The following is a 20,799-nucleotide window of genomic DNA, read 5'->3' as shown; positions in this document are numbered from 1 at the left end:
TTAGCAAACTTTAGCATCTTACCAGTAGCAAAAGTTCAAATCCGGTTGCAGATTTAGAGTTAAAATCAAGTTAAAGGAGTAGGGGATTTTCTCCTTGTTGGGACTATGTCTCGAGTAATCACACTGTTAGTCTTGATAAGTGGTTTTAAAATTTTAACAATAGGCGTTAGACAATTTGTTGGATTTAAAATGAAAAACGCACTGAAACAACATGTTTCCTGGACCTACCGTTAGGTCAGTTGATGGCTTTACTTCAATAAGAGATTTGCAAACTGCTACAAAAACAACGAACAGTGATAACTAATGAGATGAAACCTACATACGGTAGTTCCTTAACGAATATTTAAAAGAGCGGTCGACAATAAATTAAAAATTAATATAAAATCAACCAATTCTGTTCAGTATAATTATTTATTGTTCATAATCAAAAATGTATGTCAGCTATTCGATTGCCTATTCTTGTAAGTACTCATTTACATAATGAACATTTATAATATCGTTTTATTTATGGAGTCATATTTCGTTTTCTTTTCAATTACTTTACTTTCTAACAAAAAAATTAAGTTGGACTTAAACTAATCTTACAAAGATAAATTAGCATAAAAAACAAGTTTCGTACAGAGCATTAAGCTTGGCGCGTGCGTATTTATTAGTATGTGTACATGTGTGTGTCATATTTACTTCGTATATAAACATTAACAATTGTACGCGTTTTGTGCTTAAATCGTTAAATTGGGTCAATACTAGAAACTTTACTCAAAGAATCGTAGGTCATACTTTCTGTATGCGCCACCAGGTTCAATTGTTCTTAGTAGCTTAGTATTGATAGTTATATTTAAAATTAATATTACTTCTAATTATTTTTATTTCTTCCCTTATATTTCAAGTTTGTTTAGTACAACTTTGTGGGAGATGTTCAAAACATGCCATCCATATGTCCCACCGGAATCAAAATAATCAAAAATATCACGAAATTGCGCATGACCAACTTCCAGTCATTGGGCACTGCATATGGCAACAGCGTTTGTGTTATGCGATGCACTTCGTGCGATGCGCATACGAATATGAAGGAAGTGATAATCATGTTGAGCGTCGGAAAGCCAGGTAAGAGCACCAGCACACCATGACGATCAGCCGCCAACCAAATATGGTACTGACAAATGAACAACTCTAATGATATGCGACCAAACCATGCAAAGAAAGTGGAGTAACGAGTGCGCAGTATCCCAGATATGTTGCGCAGCACAATGTAGCCCACAATCGGTATGAAGACGATGTATGAATGTATCTCCTCACATTCCTGTTCGTTCCGACAAAGAAAAGAGAATGACGTGTATAAACAAACACTGAGCAATGCAAGCAATGTAACAGTAATGGAGGTGCGTCGCGCAAACAGATTACCATGATTGTTGTCATCAAAGATACTATGCTTTTGTGCGATGTGAAAGCAAGCGGCAAAAATCATACCGAATGTGACAGTGTAACGATCCAATTTCCATTGGTACCACCATTCATGTATGTCGTCATCAGTACTTACGAATAGCGCTTTCCACGGACGTGTCAAGAAAATGCGTTCAAAGAAAACCTCCGACATAAAGAGTATCGTGATTACACTGAAACAGCCTACGAATTTTGCAACTAAATATAAATAATGCAACGGATTTAACTCTACAGATTGAGCACTTATGCGCGGCGGCAGTGATAACACGAAGTATATGACGCACATCCAAAATGAGAGTAACGGCACAAAATAGTAGAATTGATAAGGACGATTCATGCAAAAGCATAAAACCACTGTGACGAAATTCAAGTGGAACAACACTTGAAAGAAGCGCACAAAAGCCGAATTGCCACCAGTCTGCCACATGTAACTAAAATGGGAATATCCAGTTATGAACAGGTAGCTACTGATGAGCAATTTAATATGAACATGTATGGAAAGCACACGATGCGCACCAGTCATATAGTAGATCAGCACAACAAGCATAATCCAGCCTTTCAATTCATCTGTCTGATCGCTGTTCAGCACTTTCGTGAAGCGCGATTCTTCGGTAAAAAATATACCTAGTGCGAAAACATAGCCTACAGGTATCCAGAAACTAAATTCAGAATAATATTTGTTTTCCTTCATAAAAAAGTTGGTGCGATCGCACAGGTAGAAGTAAGCCATAATAATGCCAAGCATAGCAAGTGGTGTAAAAAAATCCATTATGGGCAAAGCGAGTGAGGATGTCCCATTTGACAAATTACCGGCCGTTGCGGTATTGGCAGTGTGTAGGTCTTTTAAATTTGGTGGTTGAGAGAGCGGCGTATAGAAAGTATGTCCACGCAGATGCAGTAACCATCGGCGAAGTAACATTACGATGGCCAAGGTAACGCTGAAATATATTGATGCAATAGGTAATTCAAAACGAAATTATAATTTGAATTTGAGCTTACCAGACGCCTAATACCGAGTATGAAACAATTTGCAGATTTGTAAAGGGTTCTGCGCTAGCACAGCACGTTCCATCGTTGTAATTCATATAGTCGTTGCAGTACATATTTATCAATATTTGCACCTCGTGACGCAATCCCAAGCCAGTCAATTTGTATCCGTCAACCGCACTATCAACCAGACCGTTAGCTATTTGCCATGCTGCATTCCATACGATGGCATCCGAGTAACGAAATACAGACTGCGCAGCTTGATTCAAACGATCAATATCCGCATTTAATACGGCCTTCCAAGATGTCTTTGTTACTTTATCCTCGTTAATCCGATGTTGCAATTTCCACAATACCTTTGCTTTGTGCTCCACCAACTGATCGAATGGCACAACCAAACGCGTCAAATTTTTTGCATACTGTTTTACAAGTTCTTGTGACACATTCCTAGCAAGGAAATTGCGATAAGTGAATCCAAAAATGAATAATACTGGAAGCTCCTGGGCATCCCCAAATTTGCTTAAGGTATCTAGTAAAGCCTCGTCTACTTGATCGGCGTAGATATATCGAACGCGCATATTCAGCTGGCGTTCTTCGAATTCACCATCTTGTGTTATTGGCAACAACGTTGAAGAAATGTTATCAACACTGCTAGGGCGCAAATGATTTATGAAACTTTGATAAACCGCTCTAACACTTTCATCGCCAATAAACACGAAGTAGTTGCGATTTCCCCAAAAAGCCAAATAGCGCAGGCAACGGCGTGTATCTCTTTATATGCATGTGTATGAAAATATTGAATATTAATACCGATGTTAAAATATTACTATCAACTTAAGGTCCAAAATATAAATCAGACATGTAGGTATATACGATTAAGAAGAGCCACGTAATTTCTGACGGATACTTACGTTGCAGTATATTTATGCATCATACAGCCGTACGGTTGCCATTCATTTACACCTTTAAATCGGCCCTTAGATAACAGCCACTGACAGGAATCACTGCCTGAAAAAATTATTAGCATTTGCATCGATGTGACAATTTTGCCAATCAACTATTTACCATATTGCCAATTCAATATGCCATGATACGCCACAAACCCGAGCACCAGTAAAAGAGCCACCTTTTTGGCATTCGCCGCATTCAGTTGCTGAATGAGATGCTCGGCCTTGGACACCCGAGGTGCTGATATCAAATCACAGTTTAGTGAATTCAATTCCAAAACTTCGCTCATCTCTAAAACACTTTAATGATTCACTTTTTACCTAAATATAACATGCAAGAAAACTTTTATGCATTTTCGTTTAGAGAGAACGAAAATTTCTACTTTTCCACCCGGAAAACTCCTATAATAACAAAACAATGTAATGAAATGAAAATGAATGCGGGGAATAGTTTTTTTTTTGTATCATTTGTTTACACACCTTCTGGGGTGTTAACAGCTGATTGGTAGTGCTGACAAAACTACGCAATTTGAAGGGAACAAAAACTAATACGAAACATTATATGAAATAAAGAGTTAAAAAAGGTATTTTTGGTTTTGACAAATACACTCCTTTCAACTTTTGAAAACTAAAAAATATCACATTGCATTTTTTGAAAACTTTCCCTGAATCTTTATTTTTCGCTAAATAACAACAATCAACATAAAAAAGATATGTATACCGTAACTCATCTTTGATTTTATTTAATCGAACGCTTTCCTGTACTATTCTATTCCATTTAACTATATTAATTTTCGCTCAGTTTTATCATTTATCCCTTAGAAATCAAAAGGGGAACGGTGAAATAAAAGAATTTTCAAGACCTTTTTTTTAATGGACATTCCATTTAATAGGTAATCAAAGAATAGCAGGGATATGCATACCCGTTTCGTTTAGTAGGTATTCGGTAAATTTTGAAGTTAAATGCGTTGTTGAAACTTTTGCTTGGAGAAAAATAATGAGTTCGTTAACAGCATGTTACATTTATTAACCAAGGATGGAGCAATAACAATAGCTTCTCTGTTCGGCAACAACAAACAAAAAAAAAAACGGAAACGGCAAGTGTAGTGTATCCGGACTTATGATGCGTTAAGGCCTCCGCATACAGATCGCATCGCCATCGTAGCGTATGCGACAAAATGTATGCGAGGCATACCCTACGTTGTCGCACATTTGTGTTTAAATGGCGAACCGCACACGGGTCGTCAGCTACTCGTACTCGTCACAGCAAGCATGCATCATGACGCTTATCGTATATCAGGGTCGTCAAATATCCTGTACGCTTGTAGTTTGTTTTTGATTTTCAGTGCTAGTATTTCAAAATTTCTACGAGCTCCTTGAAAGCATTTTTAGACATTCTATAAAATGTCTGAAATACATATATAATCATTGTAATCATTTGCGTAAGCAAACGTCTGAAATTTGTAATCATCCTTTAGTAACTCAATTATGGCATTGAATAATCTGCTCCTTGAGCATGAGCACATTTGTAATGTACCCATGCACCCAGTGTCTCCTTTTCTTTTTATTGCTTCTCCGATGGAGAACATAATATAATAAAATAAGTTCCTCTTCATATTGACAACTCGTGCTTGTACCATAGCTAGTTGGCTTGTTTGCGTTGGCAGTTTGACGTAAATATCTTGTTTTTGTAAATCCAACAAAGCTGCCAAATAACAAAGTGCCGCAAGAGCAAGGTTGACAATTTTATCGGTAAAATAATATTCAGTTATATGACAATTGGTATTTGACACCCACCCCTCGATAGAATTACATGGTAGGTGGATTTGTGACAGGCCCGTAGCCAGACCTAACCAACTGTACGGGCGACACTATCGAAGGACGGGCAGAATTAAAAGTTTGCAAAAACAAATAATTAAACGAATATTTGGTTAAAATTATTTGTGTAATCAATTTTTTTTTTTTATTATAAATTATCTTATTATATAATTAGATAGTTGTAAATAAAATAAATAAGAAAATTAAATTTTCAATTAATGCTTAAAAGAAACATACAAAAAATATTGTTAAGAATAGATACAATGACAGTTTACGATTTTTGTTATTATTAAATTTTCAGAGAATCATATCGATACTAATTGCACGTGTGCGATGCCTTTCAAAAGCTAAGTAGATGAGCCATGCGGGCATGGGTCATGCACAGGCGTTGCGGCCTATTAATAGCGGTCAATGCCGAAAACTTTGATTCGCAAGTTGCTGTACTGCACCCAAATGTTTCAACAGCTGTCATCGGCTCGAACGTATCACTGAAAGCTTCACGAAATCTGAAAAGTACCTCCAACTTTGTTCCATCGTCAGCCTGTTCCTTTCGATTCTTGAAAAAGTTTTTCACGACTGTCAATTCTTTTTCGCTGGGAACTTTCAAACCTGTAAACATATAAATTTATAAGTGCTAGTAAAATGGAAGGGACAAATTTTGTGTTGACGGTGAATGTTTCGAATTACGTAGTTCTCTAAAGCTATTCAAATCGTCCATTTTGAATTCGCGAATGTTGAAAATCGCAGTAACTAGCTCTTGGTTCTCTGAGAAGCGTCGCTTGATTTCGTTTATTATAAGATCAAGGCATTCATTGTAAATTCCTTTCTGCTTTTTATTTGACTCTTGTAGGTTGCCATCAGTTGGGCGATTCGCAGAGTATGAAGGTAATTTGGTCTCAGTTATGTAGCTTGGATGCTCAGTTGTTTTCATTTTTCGTTTGAGCTTATATGTACATACGTATAAGCTTATACGCATTTAGACTAGGTAACTACTTCATCAAGAACTCTATTTATTTCAGGGTAATTAGACAACACAACCTGTGTAATTGCAAAGTGACCGGACCATCGATGCGGTAGCAATCGCACTATGGTTTTTCCTTCATATAAAGAAGAAATATTGGGACGGTGAAAAAATGCATGTAACATCACACACATATCGAAAAAGTCCCTCAGCGAATCATTGTCAGACACCGCTTTTACAACAACGAGATGGAGGCAATGGTTGAAGCAGTGTATGTAATGAATTTTACAATTTAGGTGTTGTTCCAGGAGATCAGAAACACCTCTTTTATCACTCATCACATTAGGTCCATCATAGCATTGGCTCAAAAGACACGACAAATCGATATTATTTTCACGCAATATTTAAATTTTTTTTCGGTGAATGTTTTAGCGTCCAATCCCTTAGTGGTAATAATATCGAGTAATGATTCTCGAGCTTTTACTTCCTTCACGAGCGATAGCTATATTCTCTCGGTTGTTTTTGTCTTTGGTTCCGTCTACCATTAGCGTAAACCATGGAACATCAGCATTTTTCACATCAGAAACTAATAATTCTCTAAGTGATTTAGCCATGATTTCAATTACTTCATTTTGTATTTCTGGAGACGTTTATTTAGCAGTTTTGGGAATAGTTTCGTTGCACTTAGCTAAAAAACTATCCTTTTTTAACGTAAACTCGAAAAGTTGTATGAATAAACCACGTTCAGCTTTTTCATCAACGTCATCAGATCCGCGAAAGGGAACTTCATTGGTCGCCAGGAATTGAACGACTTCAATAATAGATTTTATGTAATATCTATGTTTACCAAGTGTTTCGTCATTGACAAGAGTTGAAATTTCTATGTTTGTATTTTGCCGATTATTTTTTTCCTCCCACAAAATCATAGCTTCAACATGCGATCCTGTCCTTTCATGTCGAGGAAAACCTCTTTTAGCATCTTTCGCATTTTTTTCCAGTTTCTAAAGCTACTCAAAGTAAATGCCACATCTTTCAAATCTGATGGTTTAAACTGCATACATGCATAACAAAAAGCAGCGTCTTTTGTCACCGAATAGATCAACCATTTATATTCGTGGAACCATGATGATAGAAAAGAACGGTTATTACTTTTAGGGTACTGCCTCAAAACTATTTGTTTGATAGGTTCTTCCTTTTTAGGTAAATCTTGTATCTCATTTATTGATATTGTTAATGTTGTTTGAGATTCAGATTGCGAGCTAGCCCGAGCATCTATAGTATTTTTGGATGAAGAGGTAGAAGGCACGGCGGAAGTCTCTTCTAAACGGGGACGTTTTCCGCCGAAATAATTCCTTATGTTCATAATAGCTGAAAAAGATAATTGTTTCAAAAACCCCAAAAGAAAATCGAAATGATACTTATGTACGTTCACTTTCTTATTTGAATATGTTAATGAAAAATGTACTGTAGAAAAAAGTCGCTTAGATATTTCAACCAACTTCAGCCAATGCCACCGAAGTTTAACATAGAAACAGATTTTCAATAATGAGTTTCAAGATATTTCACACACTTGTTTTCGAGAAATTCAATAGAACTCAAGTTCTCAAAACAAACAAGTGTTACATTTTTCACAAAAGTTAACATTAAGAGTTTTGCATTTTTTTTTTAAATAGTAGCGACGAAGATTGCACGATGTACTGTGTTATGTTGAAACAAAAAAGATAAAATAGAATATCATGCACTTTACCTGCTATTTATTACTCATTTACCAAAAGATTGATATCTTTTTTTTGCTAATGCAATCTACAGATAGTTTCAAGTCAGGCAAACTTTATCCCGATTACGTTTCACTGGCACTAGATAGATACTTCCTGAGTTGAATTTCCTAAATATATATATATATATAATTGGTGCGTACACCCTTTTTGGGTGTTTGGCCGAGCTCCTCCTCCTATTTGTGGTGTGCGTCTTGATGTTGTTCCACAAATGGAGGGACCTACAGTTTCAAGCCGACTCCGAACGGCAGATATTTTTATGAGGAGCTTTTTCAAGGCAGAAATACACTCGGAGGTTTGCCATTGCCTGCCGAGGGGCGACCGCTATTAGAAAAATGTTTTTCTTAATTTTGGTGTTTCACCGAGATTCGAACCAACGTTCTCTCTGTGAATTCTGAATTTCAAGGTATAGCTGTCCGGTTAGGCAATACCGAGCTCGAAATATTTATATATAAGTTAAGTTTTGTGTTGATATTGGTATTTTATTCACGGCGATATGACTCGCTTCTTCAACTCCAACTTTACAATTGATCACTTAAAATTAAATGCTTCTAACTCTAACCTATTATTTATTACACATCATGCTATTGCTGTACCGTAATTCCACATTCCTTAGCAAAGTCACATTGTTTTAAGCCGCCCGCACAAGTAAACAAAAATAAAGTGCTAAGGCGGTTTTGATACTCTGTTATCAAAAACATATCATTTAATGATCATTAGCGCTCTAGTTAGGTAAATTAACCAAGCATATATTTCAAGAGTAGCAGCATATGGGATACTAGCTGCTATGTTAACTTATATATCACCTGTTGCACGGCAGGATATCACCCTAAAATTGATATGCTCATTAGTGGCGGACTAACCTAGTCAGAGGCCCAGGGTGGCATAATTGAATGAGGCCCTTCTTAGTGCAAAAAGATTTTGATTAATTTCAAATATGTCTGCCTAAGTATTTTTACATAATTATATGTTTATTTGATTTAGATCTTTTAATTTACCAGGGCCGTGCGCACGGAGGGAGTTTGGGGGTCGATTACGCCGACGAAATCTAGGACAAAACAGACCGACAATTACTGGACCAGACAGCGTACTAAACGACATTCATTCGGAACTTCGGACCCCAAATGCTGTAATCGGTGTCCAACCACCATCCGTTGCATACGAAGACCAGGAGCTCTGGGTATTACGTACAATTACGTTCTAGGTATTGTAGCAGGTTAAACACCTACTTATCCAGAATCGACCCCGACATACATAACTTATGTCCGGCATGTGAAGGCACCCCGCACGACACTAACGACCTCATTCCCATGGCAGCCGGTTCTACGTTACCGGAATGACTCGGGTTTTCTTTCCCGACCAAGGGATGCCGCCCCAGTATACTAGCCCTGTCTAGTGTACCGTATTTTACCCTAAACCTTTCGTCACAGGAGCAACTCATTGCAGCCAGTTCGCTCCAAATACTTCTCTTCTACTGCTGCATCTGCCACAAACGGCTCCACCCGAACTCCACCTCGGTTAGGTGTAACCAGTGCAACGGGTGGTGCCATCTTAAGACCTGCTCAGGCCTTAAGACACATAGGGAGTGGTCCACAAGGTATGTGGCCACGTGTTGCTCCCGCTCACAGGCGGCCCCCGCCCCTACGGCTACACTGCCCTCAGTGCCGGCACCTCACACTGCCGCCACTAATAACACGTCTACGGTAAGGAGCCCCCAAGAGCAACACAACTCCCCCGACTTAATCCATCCCCTTCCCTCCTGCTCCAACCGCAGTGCGGGGACAAACCAGCAGCTCTTGGTCCCCCGCACAGTCTGCTCCGTGTGTCAGACCGCAGTTCCTCGGAACTTGACAACAGTTCAATGCAATTCCTGCAGTGGCTGGTGCCATTTTCGGAGGTACTCCGGCCTGCACACCACCCGTGAGTGGACACGTGACTACGTTGCCTCCTGCTGCAGAGCTCTGCACCCGCAACCGCCCCAAGTGGCGCGGCCATCAGACAACATCAGGCCAATACCCATTTTGCGGAACGCACAGCAGGACCAACGCAGACAACATCACGCATCCCTCACCCCCCGAATTACGACGACACCCCCGCGAAGCTTCAAGCTTTTGCAACTGCAACGGACTCACGAGCAAGATTGGCGAGATAGTCGACTTCATGAGTCGGTTCGGAATTAAGATAGCTGCGGTCCAGGAGACAAAACTGCACGCTCGCTCTCCCCTGATTACCAGGGACGGCTACAATGTGCACCGTAAGGACCGCGAGCGAGACAACGGTGGTGGCCTAGCGTTCATAGTACACCATTCAGTGCAGTATCGTCTTATTGATGAAGGCATCGACCGCAGGGACAGCACCTTAGAACGTCAAGGTATAGCTGTCCGGTCAGGCGATGCCGAGCTCGAAATATACAATATTTACATACCCCCTGTCACCTGCTGCCCGGCAGGATATCTCCCCGATATTGGTGCGCTCATCAGGGGAGAAAACCGATTGGTAGTAGGTGACTTCAACACGCATCACGATCTCTGGCATTCAAGCCTGCCAAATGATCATAGGGGACAGCTATTGGCAGAGCAGATAGACGATTCGACGTTCAGCACTGTAAACGACGACGCCCCCACCAGGGTAGTGGGCAATTGCAGCAGCTCGCCTGACATAACAATTGCTAGCGCAGGTCTGATAAATAGCATAACCTGGCGACCTATGCTATCGCTTGCATCAGACCACTTGCCCATTATCATCTCGATCGAGAGACCTGCCGACTTTGTTTCCGCGGATCACCGGTCATACGTCAACTTTAACAAAGCTAATTGGACCAGATTCGCGGAATTTACTGAGGACATCTTCGCAGCCCTACCCACTCCCACCGATGTGCGCGCAGGCGAACGCGCACTCCGCAAGGCGATCACAGCTGCCGCGGCTCGCTTCATACCCGCTGGACGGATCCGGGAATTACGTCCCAATTTCCCAGCCGAAGCAGCCGTTATGGCAAACGAGCGTGACCGTCTACGCCAGGCCGATCCCGGCGATCCTCGAATAAAGGATCTCAATTCGGAGATCCGGCAACTGGTCACCCAATATAAGCGGACCAAATGGGTAGAGCATCTGAAGTCCTGCAACTTCACCTCTGGTGTGAGCAAGCTCTGGTCCACCGTAAGGTCCCTGTCGAACCCGACGAAGCACAATGACAAGGTGGATATCACCTTCAACGGTCGTACTTCGTCGGACCCGAAGAGATGCGCGAGCTATTTTAGCCGGCAATTTATACTGCATCCTCCGGTCGACAGATCCAAACGTTGTGCCACCAGACGGTTGCACAAACTGCCCTACAACAGTGCACCGCTTATTTTCACCAGCGACGAGGTTCTGGGGGCCATCAAACGAATGAAACCATCAAAAGCCATCGGCCCCGACGGACTAAACATGCTGATGCTGAAGAAACTGGGTCCATTGGGAGTAGAATATCTCACTAAGGTCTTCAATCTGTCCATGGCCACTCTCATCATTCCTGATAAGTGGAAATTAGGGAGAGTGGTCCCACTACTGAAGCCTGGGAAACCCGCCAACCAAGGGGAGTCTTATCGTCCGATAACTCTCCTTTCCCCAGTAGTGAAGACACTTGAAGCCCTTCTACTCCCACTCCTCATACAACATCTGACTCCAGCCCCACACCAGCATGGTTTCCGTACAGTGCACAGCACCACCACGGCAATCACCGTCATAAACACCCAGGTAAACCGCGGATTAAACCAAAACCGCCCCTGCGAGAGGACTGTCCTAGTAGCGTTGGGCTTACAAAAGGCTTTTGACACAGTCAGCCACGCCACGCTGCTAGATGACATTTTACAGTCGACACTCCCGCCAGGGCTGAAGAGGTGGACCGCGAACTACCTGAGTGGTCGTCACTCGTCGGTGATATTTCGAGACCAAACCTCCAAACAGAGAAAAATAAAGCAAGGAGTACCGCAGGCTGGTGTCCTATCACCCTTGCTTTTTAATTTCTATATTTCGAAACTCCCCCAGCCACCAGAGGGAGTCTCACTGGTCTCATACGCCGACGACTGCACGATAATGGCGTCGGGCAATGACATTGATGGCCTATGCTCTAAGGTAAACGACTACCTCGCCAGCCTTTCTCGCATCTTTACTGCGAGGAACTTAAAACTTTCTCCCACTAAATCCACGGCGACCCTTTTTACAACCTGGACAAAGGAGGTCAAGCTGCCACTTCAGGTGCACGTCGATGACACCCCAATACCGACGGTAAATAACCCCAGAATTTTGGGAGTCACCTTCGACAGCTTGCTCTCCTTCTCAGCGCACACAACCGCTATTGCAACGAGAGTACAGAAGCGCAACAAGGTCCTCAAGTCGCTCGCCGGCAGCATTTGGGGCAAAGACAATGAAATGTTGCTGTCGACTTTCAAAGCAATAGGCCGACCGGTTCTGAACTATGCCGCGCCTGTCTGGTCGCCTGGAACCAGTGATACGCAGTGGACGAAGCTCCAGACCTGCCAGAATACTGCCATCAGAACCGCGACAGGATGTCTCCTGATGTCCCCTATCCAACACCTGCATGACGAGGCGCACATGCTCCCCGTTAAGGAGCACAGCAAAATGCTCGGCAAGCAGTTTCTGCTTGGGTGTCACCGTAGGCCTCACCCATGCAGACACCTGCTCGAGCCTGAGCCACCTCCCAGGCACATCAGGAGACACTTCCTCAACTACGTGGACGAGATCCAGGACAAAACGGACAGACCACTCCAGGATCAGACAGTGTACAGACAGGCTATTAACGACATTCATCGGGAGACCCTTACCACCTTCCTAAGCTCCCGACCCCCGAATGCCGTTATCGGAGTCCAACCACCACCTATCGCAGACGAAGAGCTCCAGCTTCCCCGAGAGTCCCGCGTAATCTTGGCACAATTACGTTCTGGATATTGTAGCAGGTTAAACTCCTACCTATCCAGAATCGACCCCGACATACTAAACATATGTCCAGCATGTGAAGGTACCCCGCACGACACTAACCACCTCTTCACATGCCCCATCAAACCCACTCATCTAACACCTCTCTCCCTCTGGACCCAACCCGTCGAAACTGCTAGTTTCCTGGGCCTACCGTTAGATGAGCTAGACCAAGACGACCGGTAATTACACTACACTGACAGGGCGAAGATACTGCTACAACAACAACACTAACGACCTTGCCCATGCCCTTTAAAACCCACTCATCTATCACCCCTCTCTCTCTAGGCCCAACCTGTCGAAACAGCATGTTTCCTGAGCCTACCTTTAGATGAGCCTGACGAAGACGACCGATTATATGCAATTCACTGATGGGGCTTCTCTTACTGCTACAACAACAACAACAGCAAGAGCTTCTGCTTCCCCGAGAGTCCCGCGTAACCTTGGCACAATTATGTCCTCGATACTGTAGCGGGTTAAACTCCTCCTTACCCAGAATTGACCCCGACATACTAAACATATGTCCAACATGTGAAGGCACTCCGCACGAGACTAACCCTCTTTTCACATGCTCCATCAAACCCACTCAACTAAAACCCCTTTCCCCGTTAGACCCAACCTGTCGAAACAGCAAGTTTCCTGGGCCTACCGTTAGATGAACTAGACGAAGATGACCGGTGATCTACATAACACTGACAGGGATAAGTATAGTGCCACAACAACAATATAGGATGTAAAAATCGAATACTAATACTAAGCCGAGCAGTTAGTTTCTCAAAAAGGTACACAGTTAACTTTAACTGAGTATTAATAATTAATATTGCCGCAAAAGTAAAACAATTTTTTTTAACAAAATTTGTATTCAGCTCGTAGTTCAAAATGTATGTCGGTAAAAAAAGAAATCTAAGTATAACGTGGAAAACAATTGTTTGCTTCCAGGAGCAATAGCGCAGATATAAAAATTAAATCAGTAATTCAGTTATCAATGCTTGAAATTTTTCCAAAAACACTTCTTTTCCTTGACAATCCTTCATACTGCCGACGAACTTCCGCACCGATTTTATAATAGAGTCATCGTCTTTCAACGGATGTGCACAATACTGCATAATATCAAGTAGTAATGAACTGAAGTTTAAAAACCCCTCTTCATATAGCTCTGGTGGAGCAGAATCAATTATTTTTAGCACTTTCAGCATTAATTTTTCAATTTTTTTCGTATGGTTCTTCAATGGCGGAAGCACGAATTTCAATACAATATTGGCATAATTTGTAAGACAGTGACGATAATTATTAATTGCATTCGAGTTATCAGTTTCAACGACCACGCCACTTAAAATTATCATCACATCGGATATGTGCGGCAAAAGGCGTTCACTACGGGCCAGCCATTCAGTCTCTTTCATCGTACAGCGTACATAATTCTAAGAGGAAAACAATATAATAAAATGGGAGCATTGTCTATAAATGTTTTACATTACAATAATAAGGAACATCTCAGCTTCAGACTTATCTTCAATCTCCAAACGTATAAGAAAGCGATCAAAATCTACGGGAGGCTGATCAGGCGATTGTGAGAATTTTTGGAAATAATACTGCGTGATTGGGCGATATGAATCTTTAATAACCTTCGTAATCCACTTCCGATCTACATTAAATACATTTAGCTATTAATTAAAACCATAAAAAAATGGACCAAAAATAGGAAGTAGTATTCACCTTTTTCTGTTGCCACAGGTAGAAACCGCTTTGATGTGTATTGTATAAATTGTATGCACTCACGTACCACCTCGTCACGCTCATCTGTATAAGTGATAAGATCCCAACGCGTTTTATCCATAACTTGCGCAACCATTAGCAGCACTGGCGCCGTCACTTCACCAAAGGCTAAAGGCTTATTTGATTGGGTCTCACCGTGTATAGCAATGAGATTCAGTGCCTTCATAATAGGCAGCAAATGACCAAACCATTGAGCATCCAACTGTTGATTGACATTGTTATTCATGAATTTTTTTAAGAATTCCGTTTTACGCGTAGGATGATATAAAGTAAAAAAAATTTCGCATAGTAGCTCTGGAAAATTTTTCTGTTTAAGCTTATCCTGATCATGCATTGCATTTTCAAGTAATTTATCAAAGTAAATATTTGAGAAGGGTTGAGATTTTTTTACGGTCGCACAAAAGGTGCGCACACGCTCCAAATTGTGGCAGGCACACTCAAAGAAATTTGTCCACATATGAGCAGGATTTTCAAAGCAGAGTATGAGGAACTGTTGAAAGTCAAAAGAAACCGCATACTTATTGAGATACTCAGTAATACGCCTTTGATAGTCATCCTGACAACAAATACATGCGGATTTGCCGAATGTTTTCACTTGGTATTCCAACAACTGTAATATATCCTCATCTTTAAAGTTTTGTAAGCTCAAAAGTATCAGTGACGTCAATTGTTCAAATTCGCTGGTATCCAACTGCATGTTTTCGGAATTCTCCCCATCGCCATCACAGTCTTGAGCTAATTGCAATAACTGTGATGATTGTTGGATGAATTGTAACGCTTGTTGACAATTGTCCGGCGTCATAAGCTTAATATTTTCTTTTATAGCCTCTAGACATTCATCACTGCCTAGAGCTATCGAGCGGTTGAAGAGTTCATTAAACCAATCTTTTTTAACATGGGGCGGCGACTTTTCCTCTAAGTTATGTAAAATTTCTCCCAACTTCGCACTTTTAATGGTTTCTTCGAGTGTTTTCGGTTTGATAGCGAGCAACTTTAATTGTGTTACCACGTCATGTTCCAATTGTGGATTGGCTTGGATTCGTTGGCCAACTTTATAAGTCATTTCACCAATGTCCAATTGTAACGCCGTGGTAGGTGTGACATCTACTTCTACCCAATACATGAAAACGTCAATTTTAACTAACATTACATTGTATTGTAGAGAGTTAAGTAGTGCTTTTATAATTTTCAACTGTTGTTCTTTAAGTGCTACTGATAGCTGAGCTGCTTCTGTAGCGTTTACCTGTGGACATATTTCTTGGCAAATTTCATAAATTTCTAAATCAATGCCTGGTTTGGCAGTTTCCGGCAACTCAAACAAATCAAATGCAAACAATGTCATTTGAAGCAAGTGCTTCAAAGCGAAACCCGAATAACGAAAGTACTGCAGTTTAGTGAACTTTTTAAACTTTTCACAATCTGGTGTGTAGAATTGACGCAGAAGATTGACGCTATAGTCATATAATTTACCAAAGATAGTTTTTTTATCTACCATATCAATCTTACGATTTTCAGAACGCGTAACGCTAAGAAGCAGAGCACGCATTAATTGCTCTACTTTCTCTAAAACCTCATAAGGATCTTCGACGAATTTCATTGAGTCGGCTGCGGTTTCGAAATACTGAAAAGCGAACCAACAAGGTGTGTACGAAAGTACTTCATAGAAAAATTGATCCAACTGCAGCTCCCAAACGAGTGTAACTAACAAGAATTTGGGTAGAAGAGGGCATTGTTCCAAAACATGTGCAAACGTGGGATCTTCGCGCAAATTGTATTTATAAGTTGCATCTGTATTGGCAAACAAGAACATCATCACTTTGCGTAACTTTTGATGTGCCTTAGGCAATGGTTTTTTATCTTCAGGTTCGCTTAGCTCATGCTCGATAAATGCTTCCTGCAACCGACGAACTAGTTCATTGATGAATAAGTCATTACCTGCGAACATTTTAATGGAGTTAATAAATTTTCTTGCCTCATCTGGTACCTTGAAATTATGGTATTTGTTTACTTACCCCCGCGAAAATGCACTTTATTGAACGGCTTTACATGCTTGTTACAATGTACCAACACCGATTTGATCTCATCAAATTCCTCGCAATAGTCCATTGGAAATTCTACCTCAAACAATTTAAGTGTTTTATGTAAGTTACGCATTTGTACAAAATTTGTCCAGATTCTTCAGACTCATAATTTATTACTTGAGTGAATAAATGATTGCTCTGAATATACAAGACTGAAGGTGATAGGGATGTTCATAAAAGATGGATGTTTCTAAAAACCGGTTTTTTTATTTGGCTAATATAATAATAGGCCCCTTTTATTCGCCAAGACCAAGGCGAATTTATTACAGGTGACAGCAAACACATATAAGTAAAACCCTACATGTATTTGTTGTTGCGTTTGGTGCAAGCATCATGTCAAAATCAGCAAGCAAATGTAAACATACGAATGTAAACATACCAATACATACAAACAAAGCATATCATTTTGACGTAAGCCATACCTACGGCGAAAAATTCAGCTGGGTGAATGCTGTCACCTTATTAAATCCACATGTGCACCTTATTAAATTACATGTGCCTAATGAGCTATAGCCAAGGTGGATTTATTATAGGTGACAGCATTCACCCAGCTGCATTTTTCGCCGTAGATATGGCTTACGTCAAAATCATATGCTCTGTTTGTATGTATTGGTATGTTTACATTTGTATGTTTACATTTGATTACTGATTTTGACTAAACGCAACAACAAATACATGTAGAGTTTTACTTATATGTGGTTGCTGTCACCTATAATAAATTCGCCTTGGCTATAGCCATACTCACTACCGGCGAATTTAATCGACAACATTGTTCTTGCTTTCGCATGCAAATTTTTCGTCAAGTTAATCAAGCATAGAAATAGCGAGCAGAGAATGGCGAATAGAAGAGGCCTAATCTTTCACATTTTGACGTGATAACGTCTTATAATTCGATTTAACAGGCTGCACGCACGAAAAAATGTGTCGTTACCTTGCTCATTAGTGTTACCTTGCTCATATGTTTTTACCTTGCTCATTGCATTGAATGAACTGCAAGCGAAAGCGCGGAACGAACGACAAAGCAAACGAACGGCAACGTTCGACATCTTGCTCTGTCCTACTTAAGTGAGCGTATATATGTATGTATATGCGCATATGTGCGTATATAAATTCACGTATTTGTATTTGCATATGCCTTCTTATTGATTATTATTAATTTGATTCACTTGAAGAATTTAAAATAAAACCAAGTTTGTTAATAATACCTGTTGTTTTAATGTTATTATTATTATTATATATGAAGGAAAAAATGTATGGTAATATTTACCATATACCTTATAAGATATGTTGTATACTAATATAAACATGCATATACATATACAATTTCGCGCAATTTTCAAAAAGAACAAATCTATATGTAAAGATGCATACAAGTCATATGGACATATCAAATATACGAATCTATGTATTCCGTACGCAAGCAAGTGTAAGCTAATGTGCTTAAACTGCAAGCGAGAGCGCTGAACGAACGACAAAGAGCACAATCGGCCCCCGCGTTCGGCAACGTTCGACATCTGGCTCTGTCCTACTTGAGTGAACATATATATGTATGTATATGCGCATTTGTATATAAATTCACATACTTGTATTTGCATATGCCTTCTTGCTGTGTGCATGGTAATGAACCATTTCTTTGTTGAGAATAGGACGATGATCGAAAAAGTAGGAAATGAAAGGGAGTGTTTCGAGTGTAAAGTGTCTTTTTCACGTTTTTGTAAATGTAACTTGACCTATTCCATTGCAATTCCATTTACCTCCTCCTCTATATCCATACAAAATATCTATCAGACAAATAAAATTAAAATTTTGTTTTGAAAATTGCAACCATTACATTTGTATTTTCTTATGACGTTGTCACGTTAAACTATCGTCAGTAAACCGACTTTACAGACAACCTCTTTTTTTTTAATTTTGGGATTAATCGTCTTTTTTCCTCTTAAAAATTCGGTTTAAGCCCTTTATTTGTGCAGCATAGTTATTTCGGGTATAGAATTTTAACTTTATGGCATAAATGACTGGATGCGCAATTCTCTCATTTTATGTGATAGCGCGCGCAAGAACTCGTTTGAGTACTTAGTGGCACAATAACAACAGCAAATTACTGGGGACTGTAGACAAAGTTGCTGCATTGGTTGTCTTATAATACGTACCCATATAAGTAGATTATCTACTTTTTCGTGCATAACTCAAAATCCGTAATTAAAAAGCGAGATTCCCCATACAAAATTTCTCTCCCAAAATCTGAGATTATAAAATAATCCTACATAATAACCATACTTTTTGACATACAACCCTGTGTTTTCTGTGTTATCGATAATTATTATTACGAATGTAAAGTGAAATATCAAAATAAAAACTAAATGAAATGGACGCCGGCGAAGAAAACAGGTCTGTAAACATAATTCTAATGAAATGTTTGTTAAATATTATTAATTATGGATTCACTTTACAGAAAAAAGCGTGTGTCCATAAACGTATGTCCTCTTATTACTTATTATAAAATGTAATACAGAATTTCCCATGCGTACTACTGCTATAATATTTGAAACCTCAGTAAACGTCGCATACGGATTTCCTCCAACTGTTTTTTACTAGCAGCCAATCGCGCAATTAAATTAGGTGTTCCCTCTTCTTGTATTTTCTTCATATCGGTAGTAATAATTAAAGAAACCAAAAACCCCGAAATATTCCACCAAAATAATTTCTATGTAGAAAATCCTTTCACAATTATTGGCAATTTTGCAGGTAATCTGCCATATGTGAACCGGTAGATTAATTTGGTGGATTTATTGGGGATTTATGCATATGTGAACGCACTTTTACGTAAGGGTTCTGCCGCCGAAGTTCTGCAGAAGCCGATAGGGGTAACTATGACACTGTAATGACAGTAATAGGAAGGCATTACGGGAGTAACCTTAGGCAGCAAATGTTCCAGATGGAATAACGAAACACAACACAACTTCGTGTAGATGCACCCCTGCTTATATACATGTGCTTAACAACTATCGTAGTTTCTAAATCTGACAACTCATATTTCTAGTAACTTCCGTCTTGTCATCTGGCATGTTTTTGTTTTCGTAGATTATTCGCTCGGTTTCACCAGTAGTTCCGCAAACATTTATGATTTGCCAAACTATATTTTCACCGCCCATAATTTGCTCTCTAAGAAATTCGCCAATTTCCATGTTTATTTGGTCTTTATTACTATTATTTAGTGTAAACATCGTTCTTTTTTTTCCATCGTTATTATAAAACCATTCGGAGAACATAGGTTTGAATCTCGGTGAAACATCAAAATGAAGAATAAAGGTCGCCCCTCGGCAGGCAATGACAAACCTCCGAGTGTATTTCTGCCATGAAAAGGTCCCTCATAAAAAGTATCTGCCGTTCGCAGACGGCTTAAAACTGTAAGTCCCTCCATTTGTGGAACAACATCACGACGCAGGCCACAAATAGGAGGAGGAGCTCGGTGTACGCGCCAATTATATATGTATGTATATATATATATATATATATATATATTTGATTTACTCTCTCTTTTGGATTTGACAGCTAATATCGATAAATTTCCGTTAAAAAATTATGAGCTAATTTGATTAATTTTAAAAAGTAAAAAAAAAAAAATGGAATGGAATGGAATGTAACAAGACAAACAACGTAAGGCTAATTCATATTTTGTAGCAAACCTAGAAACCTCGCGAAACGACTGGCAACAAAAAGCACTCCATGATACTACGAGTTACCAAAGAAGAGAGCATACAAGATAGCGCCTTTCGAATTCGCGAATCAGGCTCCGTGAAAAAACCAACAGAAGGAAGGGGAACTACTTGTTTGTGAAGAGGAAAAGTTGACGAAAGCAATAGAAACTACCAAACACATCAATTTATACGCTCAAATTCTTGCCACGGCGTCATCCGTATAAAAACGCAAACAACTGTATTTGGAGCCTTTATATTTTTACGAATTTCGTTACGCTAAAATCCAAATAAAGCTCTAACAACAATTCCTATGAGGTCCATACCTGGATTGTTAAATAAAAG

The 20,799-nt window shown here is 39.9% G+C and overlaps 2 protein-coding genes across 2 annotated transcripts; both read right to left on the bottom strand.

The window, feature by feature from the left end:
* Positions 1 to 392: 392 nt before the first annotated feature.
* LOC128858536 (N-acetylneuraminate 9-O-acetyltransferase) lies at positions 393 to 3,852 on the bottom strand. The gene is made up of 4 exons (XM_054094905.1): positions 3,493 to 3,852; positions 3,339 to 3,435; positions 2,440 to 3,198; positions 393 to 2,378 (listed from the first exon to the last, which is right to left on the bottom strand). Exons 1-4 carry the CDS (start codon positions 3,662 to 3,664, stop codon positions 917 to 919), a joined length of 2,490 nt encoding a protein of 829 aa, XP_053950880.1. The 5' UTR covers positions 3,665 to 3,852; the 3' UTR covers positions 393 to 916.
* A 9,884-nt stretch (positions 3,853 to 13,736) lies between these two features.
* LOC128858535 (uncharacterized) lies at positions 13,737 to 16,934 on the bottom strand. The gene is made up of 4 exons (XM_054094904.1): positions 16,691 to 16,934; positions 14,619 to 16,613; positions 14,381 to 14,547; positions 13,737 to 14,323 (listed from the first exon to the last, which is right to left on the bottom strand). The coding sequence occupies exons 1-4, from the start codon at positions 16,830 to 16,832 to the stop codon at positions 13,865 to 13,867; spliced, it is 2,763 nt and encodes a 920-aa protein (XP_053950879.1). The 5' UTR covers positions 16,833 to 16,934; the 3' UTR covers positions 13,737 to 13,864.
* Between the last annotated feature and the right edge of the window lie 3,865 nt (positions 16,935 to 20,799).

Source organism: Anastrepha ludens, chromosome 3 (genome assembly GCF_028408465.1).
Source record: "Anastrepha ludens isolate Willacy chromosome 3, idAnaLude1.1, whole genome shotgun sequence".
Lineage (NCBI taxonomy): Eukaryota > Metazoa > Arthropoda > Insecta > Diptera > Tephritidae > Anastrepha > Anastrepha ludens.
This window is presented reverse-complemented; position numbering and strand designations above follow the sequence as displayed.